At 40.4% G+C, this 13,761-nt stretch overlaps 1 protein-coding gene across 1 annotated transcript in view; it reads right to left on the bottom strand.

Moving 5' to 3' along the window:
• Positions 1 to 13,761, bottom strand: part of TOPAZ1 (testis and ovary specific TOPAZ 1) — an 80,293-nt gene that overhangs the window by 43,830 nt on the left and 22,702 nt on the right. The window contains exon 9 of the mRNA XM_058182724.1: positions 1,400 to 1,516. Coding sequence (XP_058038707.1) covers positions 1,400 to 1,516 — 117 coding nt within the window. The remainder of the gene's footprint in view (positions 1 to 1,399; positions 1,517 to 13,761) is intronic.

The raw sequence follows: 13,761 nt of genomic DNA, 5'->3' as shown, positions 1-13,761 counted from the left end.
TGGCCTGGAGGAATGTTGTCCATGGAGTCGCGTTGGGTCAGACATGACTTCGCAACTAACAACAACAACGTGAAGATGGGCATAAATCCCCCCAAACAAAATCCAGGAAACAGTTCCCTCCCCAAGAGATTCTGCCCAAAATTAGGAAAAATATGATGAGAAAATATTGTAAGTAAAATAGTTAATATGCAAAACAAATCAGTATAGGTTTGGAAAGATCTCTTACCCTTAGCAATGTTATGTGAAGTGCAGGAAGTGTTAAGCAGTAGTTAGCAAAAATGTAGCGGCAGGAAATTTTAAAAAACCCAATCTAGTTATACCAATGCCAATCACACCAATCCATAATTGGAAAATCATCCTTGCTTCCACCATTTTTATCTTGATTCATATATTGCCTTACCTACATTTAATGTACACAATCTCTTGCCTGAGAACTCCATCAAATGAATTTCTTTCGCCCTCTTCACTATTTTTATACTATTTTATAGTATATCTTATAGTATAGTGATTCAATCCCCATTCATTTTGTGTGACTGAATGACCAAAGTTTACTTAAGTGTACTTCTGTGTGGTGTTTGCATACATTTATAGCCCTACTCATTTTACTTTGCACAGTTCTTAAGTTATCTATTCCCACACTTAACTCTTTTCTGACACAGCCACTCTCATTTCCATAAAACAAAGTGTTATATGATCCTATTTTCAAATATTTTTGACATTTAATTTCTTGCAACAGTTCAATCTTCTCTTTAAATTTCTTCTGATTTTGCCATTTTTATTAATGTTTAACTAAGAATGTTAATAAAAATTCCCAGAGTTGCTAAGAATTGGTCAGTATATACATTTAATAAATTAGTATTAAAGAGTATTAAAGATATTTACTTGTTCTTACTTTTTCCATTTTTTGTGTTTGTAATAATTCATTTAATTTACCATGTTATAAACACAATTATCTTGTGCTTTGATCTAGTTCATTTCAGATGCAAATTCTTCATGGAATCCAACAATCTACATCCAGCTCATTTAAGAGTACATATTTCTATGTATTTTATGTATTCAACACCCCTCTAACCACTTGCAGACATTTCTTATACAGCTAAACATAAATATGTTAAATCATAGCTGAACTATATTTGGTTCTTTTTATTCTAATGTGTTTTACTTTTACTGTATGCCACACTTACTGCATGGAGCAAATATCAAACTTTGCAATATTTTACTGAAATCTATTCATTTTTATCATACACTTTCCCCAAATCAACAAATATCTAATGAACTTAAAGATTTAATAGTCATATAAATGATTTGTCAAAAGGCAAACATTTATGATGATTTTGATGGCTGTATTTAAGGTTGAAAGTTAGCAAAGTATTTTATACTGAAATGGAACATGTTTTACCTTATCATCTCCTGATACAAGAATGTGCGAAAACCGGCATTTTGGTTTCTTACAGCCATTCAATGAATTGAAATGATATCTGCAGTATTCACGAGGTAAAGTCAATCCTAAATTAGTCTGCAAAATTATTTAAAGAAAGTTAAAATATTTTTGTTTTCAAATTCATTTAAAACCAAAATGGAGGAAGGAGAAAAAGTAAGATTTCTCTGGTATATAATTTTTGGAACCAAAGCTTGTAAGTAGCAAAAACGAATGTTAAACTTACTATGGTATTTTCCTTTTCTATAATGGAAGCAATGTAGTAAAATGAGTTGGAAAAAAAAGAAATGAAATCTACATTCCGATCCAGGAATTTATCAATAATAAAATTGGTTTGAAGATAACAGTATACAAAATTATTTTTATTACAATTAAAATTTTAAGATATTTCCCCTTTAAATTCTGATAATGAATATCATCAAGCTAAATGAGTAGGATAACCAATGTAGCAGAAGGAATTATATTAACTTTTTTTCCTCCTAAAAATCAAGATGAGTATTCTTACATGTTATTGTGAACTGGTGGCACAAAACCTCAGGGCTAAAAGCTGCTGACTATTTTTTCAAAGAATTTTTAATAAGGCAAAGATACATGTATCCCGATTTATGACCAGTTGCTTAGAAACTATTCAAAGTTATGACTTACTGGAACCAGCAAGTTACTACCCAGTTCCAACAGTCACTGTCAGTCACATGACTGCATTTCAGACACTCAGCAACCCAGTTGAATTTTCGGCTGTCTGCAGTGTCTTGCAATCATGTGACTGCACTTTACAATGTTTTTGCCAAAATGAAAATGACTTATGGTTTTAGGAAAAACCACATCATAGCGAACAATGGGCTTATTTAATGACTGCCATGTTAACCAAAACAATCTGGAACTGAACACACTCAAAACCGTAGAAATGGTGGTAGACTTTAGGAGAAACCCTTCCATACTTCCACCTCTCACAATACTAGACAACACAGTATCAACAGTAGAAACCTTCAAATTTCTAGGTTTTATCATATCGCAAGATCTAAAATGGACAGCTAACATCAAAAACATCATTAAAAAAGGACAACAAAGAATGTTCTTTCTGCGCCAACTCAATAAGCTCAAACTGCCCAAGGAGCTGCTGATTCAGTTCTACAGAGGAATTATTGAGTCTGTCATTTGCACCTCTATAACTGTCTGATTCGGTTCTGCAACCCAACAAGAAAAACACAGACTTCAGAGGATAATTAAAAATGCAGAAAAAATAATTGCTACCAACCTGCCTTCTATTGAGGACCTGTATACTGCAAGAATCAAGAAGAGGGCCATGAAAATATTTACAGACCCCTCGCATCCTGGACATAAACTGTTTCAACTCCTACCCTCCAAACGACGCTATAGACCACTGCACACCAGAACAACTAGACACAAGAACAGATTTTTCCCGAAGGCCATCACTCTGCTAAACAAATAATTCTCTCAACACTGTCAAACTATTTACTGAATCTGCACTACTATTAATCCTCTCATAGTTCCCATCACCAATCTCTTTCCACTTATGACTGTATGACTATAACTTGTTGCTGGCAATCCTTATGATTTATATTGATATATTGACCATCAATTGTGTAGTAAATGTTGTACCTTGATGAACATATCTTTTCTTTTATGTACATTGAGAGCATATGCACCAAGACAAATTCCTTGTGTGTCCAATCACACTTGGCCAATAAAAAATTCTATTCTATAAAAAAAATTCTATTCTATTTATTTAATTTATTTATTATTTATTATTTATTTATTTAATCAAATTTTTATACCGCCTTATCTCCCGAAGGACTCAGGGCGGTGTACAGCCTGATAAAACACAAAAATAAATACAAGATAAAAACACTATTAAAAAACTTATTGAATTAGGCCAAATTTAAAATTATAATTAAAATAATAAAAACCCCATTAAAAACAAAAATTAAAATTAAAATTCTAATCCAGTCCTGCACAGATAAATAAATGTGTCTTAAGCTCGCAGCGAAAGGTTCGAAGGTCAGGAAGTTGACGGAATCCTGGGGGAAGTTCATTCCAGAGGGTGGGAGCCCCCACTGAGAAGTCCCTTCCCCTGGGTGTCGCCAGTCGGCACTGCCTGGCAGACGGCACCCTAAGGAGTCCCTCCCTGTGAGAGCGTACGGGTTGGTGGGAGGCAATCAGTGGCAGTAGACGGTCCCGTAAGTAACCCGGCCCCATTCTAATTTAACAACCACATTTGTTTAATGATCACCACAAAAAAGGTCATAAAATCAGGTCAGTCAAGGGACTCACCCAATTTATGATCAGCACAACATACGATCGTAATGGGTGAACTCTATTATGGTTGTATGTTGAGGACTACTCATATTTAGCTTGCAATGATGCACAATCAATCACTTCAAGAATTACGTAGCTGCCTTATAAATCTCAATTAGTGAAATAATGTTTATAAACACAACACATGGAGCAGTGTTTCCCATGTGCCTTGACACAGTCAGATACAGTAAATACAAATTTCTAATGCACACAGCGTGAAATATCTGAAGAATGTGAAGTTGGTCACACTATCCCATGATAGATGAGAAGACAAATAGAAAAATGATAACATTGTTGACGGTATACTAATAAACATTGAGCACAATCCCCAGTGAAACTATACCTTCATGTGGTTGTGGGGCTTGTGTGCTCTGAGAAAGATGAGAGCTATTCTACAGGTTCAACTATACTGGACGGGACAGAGGAATCCAAAAAAAGAATGCCATTCTCATAAAAAATATGGTGAGACATAAATTATAAAAATCCATACCGACTCAGTTGTCGCCCAGGTCAAAGAGGACCACTTTAGGTATTGGAGTTCCTAGATATCTGGTTGAGAAATGGGCTACAGGATTCAAGACTGTTGGCTGAACAACCAGAGCCAGCAGTGGCAGAACTACTGGAAGGAAAGGTGTTTAAAACAAAGAAATAATAATTTGTTATTTTGGATCAAGTCCAGAAAGGCCAATCCATTAATGGAGAAACTGCAGTGAATCACTTAGTACCTGACAAGGAAGTTCTGGACACAGATATGGGATTACCCAAAGTAATACAACAAGGATGCAGCTTGCTTAAAAGAGGGGATTAAGAATAAAAAAGTTGAAATAAAAAAACTTGTAACAATAGCAGAAATGGTGAAAAAAAGAGCAAGGAAGATCAAGAATTTGTTAGCATCTGATGAAGATGAACTACATAGTTTTTAATTGAAACATCTAAGTGATCTACATCCACTTATTGCCACACAGTTTAACAACATATTGCAAGAAGGTGAAATTGCAGAGTGGTCAATGTCTGGCAAAAGCTACCTGATAATGAACTATCCAGGAAAGAGGCAGCACCAGATAACTATAGTCAATTATCAGCTTGCCAACTACTTTCAAAATATTTATTTATGGGATAACTGATGCAATCCAACAGCATCTATTTGAAAACAAGCTCTTTCTATTTTAGCAGATGAGGAACAAAAGATCAACTGCTAATTGACAAGATTCTGGAAAACTGTAGGATAAGTATGAATGTACTTAAATGTAGCATGGATTGATTACAAAAAGGCATTCAACTCCCTGCCACATGATTGGGATAATCAATAGAATTAAGAAATAAGAAGAAATAAGGGGAGTCAAGAAAAATATCAGAAGCTTTGTACAAAGAATAGCTCAGGCTGTTACGAAGCCTGTTATTAGAACACAGTAGCCTGCAATTATGGCAGGTTCAAGCCCGGCCCAAGGTTGACTCAGCCTTCCATCCTTTATAAGGTAGATAAAATGAGGACCCAGATTGTTGGGGGGGCAATAAGTTGACTTTGTAAAAAATATACAAATAGAATGAGACTATTGCCTTATACACTGTAAGCCGCCCTGAGTCTTCGGAGAAGGGCGGGATATAAATGTAAACAAAACAAAAAAAAAATCAATGGCACAATGAAAGACATGGTTACTGGTGAATGATGGTACATTGATAGAAGCTAATAACAAGTGACAATGACCACTTTGTCCTCTGAGAACAATACTGAATAAGTGGATCATTGCATTCAAAAATTAAAAATATCTGCCAAACTATTCACCTCCTTTATATGGACAATCTGAAGTTGTATGGAAAAACATCTGAAATAGAATCACTGCTCAATACTGTCTGTATATACAGGCAAAATATTGCAATGGAATTTGGACTGGACAAATGTGCCATGTTCAACAGCAAATAGGGAAAATATTGAAAACTAAAAGAATCAAGATGCCCTATAGAAATAGTCTGGATGAAGACTATCAGGGGTGAAATGCTCCCGGTTCGCATCGGCTCGCCGTATTAGGTAGCGATGGCAGCTGCTGGTTCGGAGGACCGGTAGCAAAAATCCCTGGCCCTGCCCCCTGCCTCGGTGAGCTGCACCAACAGCGGGTTGTTTTTTTTACTTTTAAAAGTTTTTCTTCAGCCGAAACATGCCTTTAAAAGTTAAAAAAACAACAACCTCTGATGATCGCAAGGCTGAGCAGAGATCATCAAAACCCTTTAAAAGTTTTTTTAAAAAAAATCTTCTTCAGCCGAAGGGAAAAAAAACTCAAGAAAAAAACCCCAAGGTTTTAAAAGTCTCCTCTGGCGATCCCAGAGAAGTTTCCTGATCCTCACAGGCTTTTAAACTCACTTTTTAACAGCCCCCACTTACAAGAGCCCCCACCCATGCCCAGCCAATTCCCCCTCCTCACTTACCTATAATTACTGCTCTTTCGGGCTGGCAACAGCCATGCTTTCTTCAGCTACTGAAGAAAAAAAAAAGCTTGCTTTGACTTCCTGCTTTGCTGGCTGAGGAACTCTGGGATTTGAAGTCCACAATAAAATAAAATAAAATAAAATAAAATAAAATAAAATAAAATAAAATAAAAAAATAAAATATTTGTGCAGCTTTCTGAGATTTGATGTGTTTCTGTAGTGTTTCACTCTAACTACACAAACACACAAAATCTCAGAAAGCTGTATGTGGCATTTTGTGTGTGTGTGTGTGTGTGTGTGTGTGTGTGTTGTGTGTGTGTAAAGTGTGAAAGTTGGTTTTTGAGCTTTTTGTGGCTGTGTGAAGTGTGAAGTGCAGCTGCTTTTACATTGTGAATCAGTTGTGTTGTGTTGTGTTGTGTTGTGTGTATGTAAAGTGTGAAAGTTGGTTTTTGATATCTCTTATTGTTTTTAATATTTTTATTATTTATTGTTATTGGCCTCGCCCACCCAGTCATCTGACCACCAAGCCACGCCTACCAATTAAGCCATGCCCAGAGAACCGGTAGGGAAAATTTTTAGATTTCACCCCTGAAGACTATCACTTCAAATATATGGGCATCCTCCAACATCAAGCACACTGAAATCAAGAAAAAGGTTAGAAATAAATATATCAGGAGAATGTAGAAATCCAAACTCAGTGGAGAAAATACCGTCAAGGAAATTAATACCTGGACAAATCCAGTAATTAGATACACAGCTGGAGTACTGGACTGGATTCAAACAGAACCAAAAGCCATAAATAGAAGACAAGAAAATAATGAAAATGAACTGTGCCCTTCATCCACACAACAATGTTGACAGACTCTATTAACCAAGAGAAATAGGTGGGCATAGAATGTTGTAAATACATCAGGTACTTGAAGAAGAAAAAAAAAGGCATTGAAAGAATATCTGAAGGATGGAGAAGATGCACTGAAGCTATAACACCAGGAAGGTCTACTGAGTACTGGCGAGACCAAACTGGCCTACAAGAAAAACCAAGGAAGACAAAGCATTACATAGCCAGTATATTAAAAAAATAGCAAAATAGGTAATAACAAGACCTAGCAATGGCTAAGAGCAGGAAAGTTGAAGAAAGAAACAGAGTGTAAGGCCCAGGGTTGGTGTGCAAGCAACACGTGCTAGACAAAAGCTTGACAACTTTTATTCAACCACCATCCCCAAAATCCAGCAATTCCCAGTCCATTCTCTTAGTCCAAGAGAAAGCACACACTTCATGCAATTTCCCAGCAGGGAGCAGCACTGCCCTGGGGGCAAGGAAGGTTCTCAAATTTGGCAAAGTTCACAATGAATGTCAAAGCAAAGGATCAAACCTTAGTCCACACACCAGGAAAAATTCTGAATTAAAATTCTTCTCTGAGCCTTAGAGCATGTTGCTGCAAAATACAATATTTGTTCCCAACAAAAACCCCTCCCCATGTTGTCTCCTTAAATGCTACTCTCTAGGTGATCTTCAGGAGGAGGGGCAGAGAGCCCTCCTCCCGCGTAGTCAGGTCACCCTGAGCTGATTCTACCTCCTCTCCATTCTCCACACTTGAGGATCAGGTGGGGAAGCATTTGCTCATCTCCTCTGCCCCACTGCCTGTACTTTCCATCTCCTTCTCCCCTCCTTGGTCAGCCTGCACCCTCTCTTTTTCCCTGCCTACTCTTCTGAAGCCTGAGGAATTCAGGACCACTTTATTCTCATGTTGTTCCTCATGGGCCATTGGGACTGCACCCTCCCTCTCCATCAGCCCTGGCTCTATCTCCTCCTCGGGCTCTGATGGGGCCATGACACAGAAGATCTAATTCTGGCTGCACAAGACCAAGCCAGACAACAAATGCATACAAAGCTAGGATTGAAAAGACAGCAACAGGTAGAAGATATTGCCACTGAAAAGAAGCTGAAGAAACAATGAATCATCAAGTTAGCTACTGGAAAAAGATCACACAGACTGACTACAAACAATGGCATGACAAATAGCAACAATGGTGCATGGGAAGATTTTTAAGAAATACCATTTGCCTGCAAGCAAGATCTGGTGGGACCAGAAAAGAGATAAAGCTATATAAAATGAAAAAGATTAAGTGTTCTTTGACTTTAGAATTCAAATAGACAGACACCTGCCACATAACACCCCAGACTTAACAACTGTTGATTAGAAAGACAAAAAAGTCTGGATAGACTGTAGAGAAAGAACTGGAGAAGATAACAAAATACAAAGAACTCCAAACAGAATAGAATGAATGTGACAAAAGAAAGCAAAGATAGAATCAATAGTAAGAGGTGCCTTGGCTGAGATCCTAAAACAATTGCAAAAGACAGTGTCAGTGTCATTCCTGACCTGCTCTCAAGTTGCCATAGGCAATGGGATGGGGAACTGAGCCTCGCAGCTGCAACAAGGAAACCACACTTCAGTCAAAACAAAAGCACATTCTAGCCATCTCTATGTTAAGGCCATCTCCATGGATACCCACAGTGGCCGGAGGGAGGGATTCTACAACCCATGAAATTGCTTCATTGGGGAATTTGACTGATGACACATCTTGGGGGGAGGGGGAATCAGGGTCAGAGCAAGGGCATGTAATAAGTGAGGTCAGAGTTGTCATCACTTGGAACGTGCTGACATGAAGTTCCTAATAAATAACTGGAATTCTTTTGAAGCTTGGCTTGATGTTCATGATTTAATTAGGCATCAGTCGGAACCCTGACAAACAGCTTTACTTGGAACACCTTATATTTTGCAATAATACCTGTAATACCATCAAACACCCACATCTGTTTATCCCAAGTCCTTGGGAAGGAACTGACAGGCAGGCAATAATTCCAAATCCAATCTGAACATCTAGCTGACTGTGCAATGAACCATAATAATAATAACTGCTATCTATACCCAGGTACCATGTTTCCATAAAAATAAGATCCGGTCTTATATGTTTGGGCTGAGTGCTCTATCCTTGGTGCACACACTGGAGGTGAGTGCATCGGCCCCTTGACTGGCACACTCTGGGGCTGCACAGTCTGCGCAGCACAGGTAAGTCAGAGCGCTGTGACTGCCGGTCTTGCCCTCCAAGCAGAGCCTGGGCATCAGAAGGGTGTGTGCAGGAGAAGCATGGCGAGGCAGGTAGCCTCACCCTGGCAGTTGGAAATGATGGGAATTTTGTCCCTCACCTCAGAAGCAAGGGGAAGGAGGAGAGAAAGGGAGAGCGATCACTCAAGGGTTGCCTCTTCACGGCTGATCCCTGGGCTTGCTCACAGGGATTCGGCATAGAAGGAAGGGTCTGTTTCTTGCAGATTTGTACCGAACCTCCCTCCTGAGAGGGAGATGGATAGCTAACCTGGGCTAAAGCAGAGAAGAAAGAGTGGGAGGAGAAGCCATGCCGCTAAGGGAGAGGGGTTCACCCGCTTCTACATGAGACCTCTCAGAAGACATGGTGTGCAAATGTAAAAGCTGCTCCTTTCAAATCAGCAGCAGCGCCTGGGCTCTGGCAGCGGGCCCACTTTTATTTATTTTATTTATTTTATTTGTCACAACAGTATATATTTATTTATTTATTCATATAAATTTTCCGAAGACTCAGGGCGGTGTACAGCCAATAAAACAACAAAAATCCCAACAAATTTAAAATAAAATATCAAATTTAAAAAACTGATTCAATCGCTGTAACTTAAAATATTAGCTAAAATTTATCAAAACTAAAACTTTGGTAAAACCCTATTAAAACCCACTAAAACCCCCATACTAAAATCAATAGCTCAAGCTATAAGGAGCCTGTTATTAGAACACAGCAGCCTACAATTACTGCAGGTTCAAGCCTGGCCCAAGGTTGACTCAGCCTTCCATCCTTTATAAGGGAGGTAAAATGAGGGCCCAGATTGTTGGGGGGGCAATAAGTTGACTTTGTAAATATACAAATAGAATGAGACTATTACCTTATACACTGTAAGCCGCCCTGAGTCTTCGGAGAAGGGCGGGATATAAATGTAAAAAAAAAAAATCAGGCCAGCCCCGCTTGGTGAAAAAAGAAAGTCTTGAGCTCGTGCTTAAAGGTCCGGAGATCAGGGAGGAGACGGAGTCCCACTGGCAGCTCATTCCATAAAGCCAGGGCCCCCACAGAGAACGCCCTTCCCCTGAGGGCCGCCAGCCGACATTGACTAGCCGACGGCACCCGAAGAAACCCTCCCTGTGGGCGCGCACTGGACGTATCAGACAATGGGAGGTAACTGTCGGCAGCAGGCGGTCCCGTAAATATCCCGGTCCAATGCCATGGAGCGCTTTAAAGGTGATAACCAACACCTTGAAGCGCACCCGGAAGACCACCGGCAACCAATGCAGCCTGCGCAGGAGAGGTGTTACATGGGAGCTACGAGGAGCTCCCTCAATCCCCCGCACGGCCACATTCTGCACCAGTTGGAGCCTCCGGGTGCTCCTCAAGGGGAGCCCCATGTAAAGAGCATTGCAATAATCCAGACGGGAAGTGACGAGGGCATGAGTGACCGTGCATAACGCATCCCGGTCCAGGAAAGGGCGCAATTGGCGAATCAGGCAAACCTGATGAAAAGCTCCCTTGGCGACGGCTGTCAAATGGTCTTCTAAAGACAGCCGTGCATCCAGGAGCATAAGCATAAGCATGAAATAACTATACGATATATAAGCATATATATATAAGCATAAGCATGGAATAACTATACAAATTGGACACAATCAAATGGAACATTAGGACAGGAATGGTAGGAACATTGGTGCTCTTATGCATGCCCCTTACAGTCCTCTTAGGAATGGGGTGAGGTCAATAGTAGATAGTCTTTGGCTAAAGCTTTGGGGATTTTGGGAAGAGACCACAGTCAGGTAGTGCATTCCAGGCATTAACAACTCTGCTACTGAAGTCATATTTTCTGCAATCAAGATTGGAACAGTTCACATTAAGCTTAAATCTATTGTGTGCTCATGTATTGTTGTGATTGAAGGTGAAGTAGTCTTCGACAGGAAGGACATTGTAACAGATGATTCTATGAGTTAAACTCAGGTCATGTCGAAGGTGGCGGAGACATGAGAGGAGTTTGTCCTCTCCCGGGGAGTGTCTTGTAGCATCCCCTTGGCCTTTCCTCTCCCTTGCACAGTTCCCAGGGAAGGAGAGGGGGTGATAGAGAAGGGGGGGGAACAAAAGGGAAAGGCACACAGATTCACAGCACTTTGTTTTGAATCAGGTGCTGCTGCTGACTTGGAAGGAGAGGCTTTTACATTTGCACGCTGAGAGGTCTCGTAGACAGGCAGGTGAACCACTTGTCCTTAGCTGTACAGCTTCTCTCTCTGCTCTTTCTTCTCTGCTTCACCCCAGGCTAGCCCTACCTTCAGCAGCTAAGGATGAGGGATTTGTCTTTCCACAAGACCTCTTAGAAGGCATGGCATGCAAATCAAAACAAAGCACCACAAGTCCAGGTATTCTTCTTTTTTGTTCCCCCCTTCTCTCTCTCTCTCTCTCTCTCTCTCTCTCTCATCCCCTTTCCCTCCCTGTGAAATGTGCAGGGGGAGAGGAAGGGCCATCAATGGGATGCTGACAAGACACTCCTAGGGAGACGACAAAGCGAGCCTGCTGCCAGAGCCCAGATGCTGCTGCTGACTTGGAAGGAGTAGCTTTTACATTTGCACACCATGTCTCCTGAGAGTCTCGTGAAGAGTTGCACAGCTTCTCTCCCCACTTTCTCCTGTGTTTCAACCCAGCCTAGCCCTCCATCTCCCTCGAAGGAGAGAGGCCAAGTTCAAAGGGGAGATTCAATTTAGGATAAATCTGCAAGGAATAGACCTTTCCTTCCACACTGGGTTCCTGCGAGCAAGCCTGTGCAGTAGCCCATGAAGAGGCAGCCCTTGAGTGACTGCTCTCCTTTTCCCTCCTTCTTGCTTCTAAGGTGAGGAATGAAAAGCCCCATCGTTCCCTGCTGCAAAAGCGAGGTTACCTGCCTCTCCATGCTTTTCCCACACATAACCACTGGGAAAAGCGGTAGCTGTTTCTTGTGCCATGTTTGGGTTACTTTTGCAAAAGAATGGGAACTCTCCAGGTAGCGTTGGGCTCATTTGCATTGGGCTGTTCCATTGTCTCAAGGAGGGAGTGGGAACACAAAAAACAATAAATCAGAGCCCTTTAAGATCCCATGAATGGATGGAGCGGCTGGACTGTAGTTCGCTGTGTGTTTGTGTGGTAACCTTGAGAGCCAAGTGTCAACCTTGGGAAAGTTAACAGCAGGGGGCCCTTGAATTGATCCCTGGATTTGCTGAGGTGGAAATGCACTTGGAAAGAGGGTTGTTTATAAGTCCAACAAATGATCTTTTAATGGCCAAAGGAGTCAGGTGGATCCCCGCAGAGGAAAATGAAACTTTGCTGATTGGTGGATGCAAAGGGCGGCTTCTGTCTTGGGCTGAATCCAGGGGGAGGGAGATTGTTCCTTCCAGATGATAGCCTTTGGAAAAGGAGGTCAGGTTTAAAAGAGGGAAAACAGCCTTGAAGGCAAGTCCCTCCAAGCAGTAGGTGGAGCAGAAGCATGGAGGTGGGGGCTCTTGCTGCCTCCTGTGCTGGTTACTAGCTACACCCCCCGCCAATGAAACTCCTAACTAGGGTTTTATTTTGGGGGTAAGACTTATATTGCAAGCCTATATTGCAAGCAGCATGAAAAATCATGCTAGGGCTTATTTTCTGGGTAAGTCTTATTTTTGAGGAAACACAGTACCGTATATACTCGAGTATAAGCCGATCCGAATATAAGCCGAGGCACCTAATTTTACCACAAAAAACTGGGAAAAACTATTGACTCGAGTATAAGCCGAGGGTGGGAAATGAGGCAGCTACTGATCAATGTAAAAAATAAAGATAGAGCCAAGTAAAATAACATGAATATTTATTTGAACGAAAAACAATAAAAGTGCAAAAGGGGGAAGGAGGATTCCCAGCTTTAGAAAATTTAGAACTATGCCGCCTTTGGTATGACCTGAGCATAGCTCATAAAATTATCTGCTACAATGTACTTCCTATCAATGACTACTTCAGCTTCAACCACAACAATACACGAGAACACAATAGATTCAAACTTAAAAGTGAACCTCTCCAATCTAGATTGCAGAAAATGTGACTTCAGTAACAGAGTTGTTAATGCCTGGAATGTGCTACCTGACTCTGTGGTCTCTTCCCAAAATCCCCAAAGCCTTAACCAAAGACTATCTAGTATTGACCTCACCCCATTCCTAAGAGGTCTGTAAGGCGTGCATAAGAGCACCAAGCGTGCCTACCGTCCCTGTCCTAATGTTCCCTTTAGTTGTATTCCTTTTATGTATTCAATTCATGCTTATATTTATATAATTATTTAATATGTATTTGACAAAATAAAATGAATGAATGAATGAATAGAATAGAATAGAATAGAATTTTTATTGGCTAAGTGTGATTGGACACACAAGGAATGAATGAATGAATGAATGAGTGAGTGAGTTACTTCAACAACATTGTCTCACAGAAATTGACAATACAACTGCAAGCATGAAAATGAGTCCTCCTTT

This window comes from Ahaetulla prasina, chromosome 4 (assembly GCF_028640845.1).
Source record: "Ahaetulla prasina isolate Xishuangbanna chromosome 4, ASM2864084v1, whole genome shotgun sequence".
NCBI classification, from domain to species: Eukaryota; Metazoa; Chordata; class Lepidosauria; order Squamata; family Colubridae; genus Ahaetulla; species Ahaetulla prasina.
This window is presented reverse-complemented; position numbering and strand designations above follow the sequence as displayed.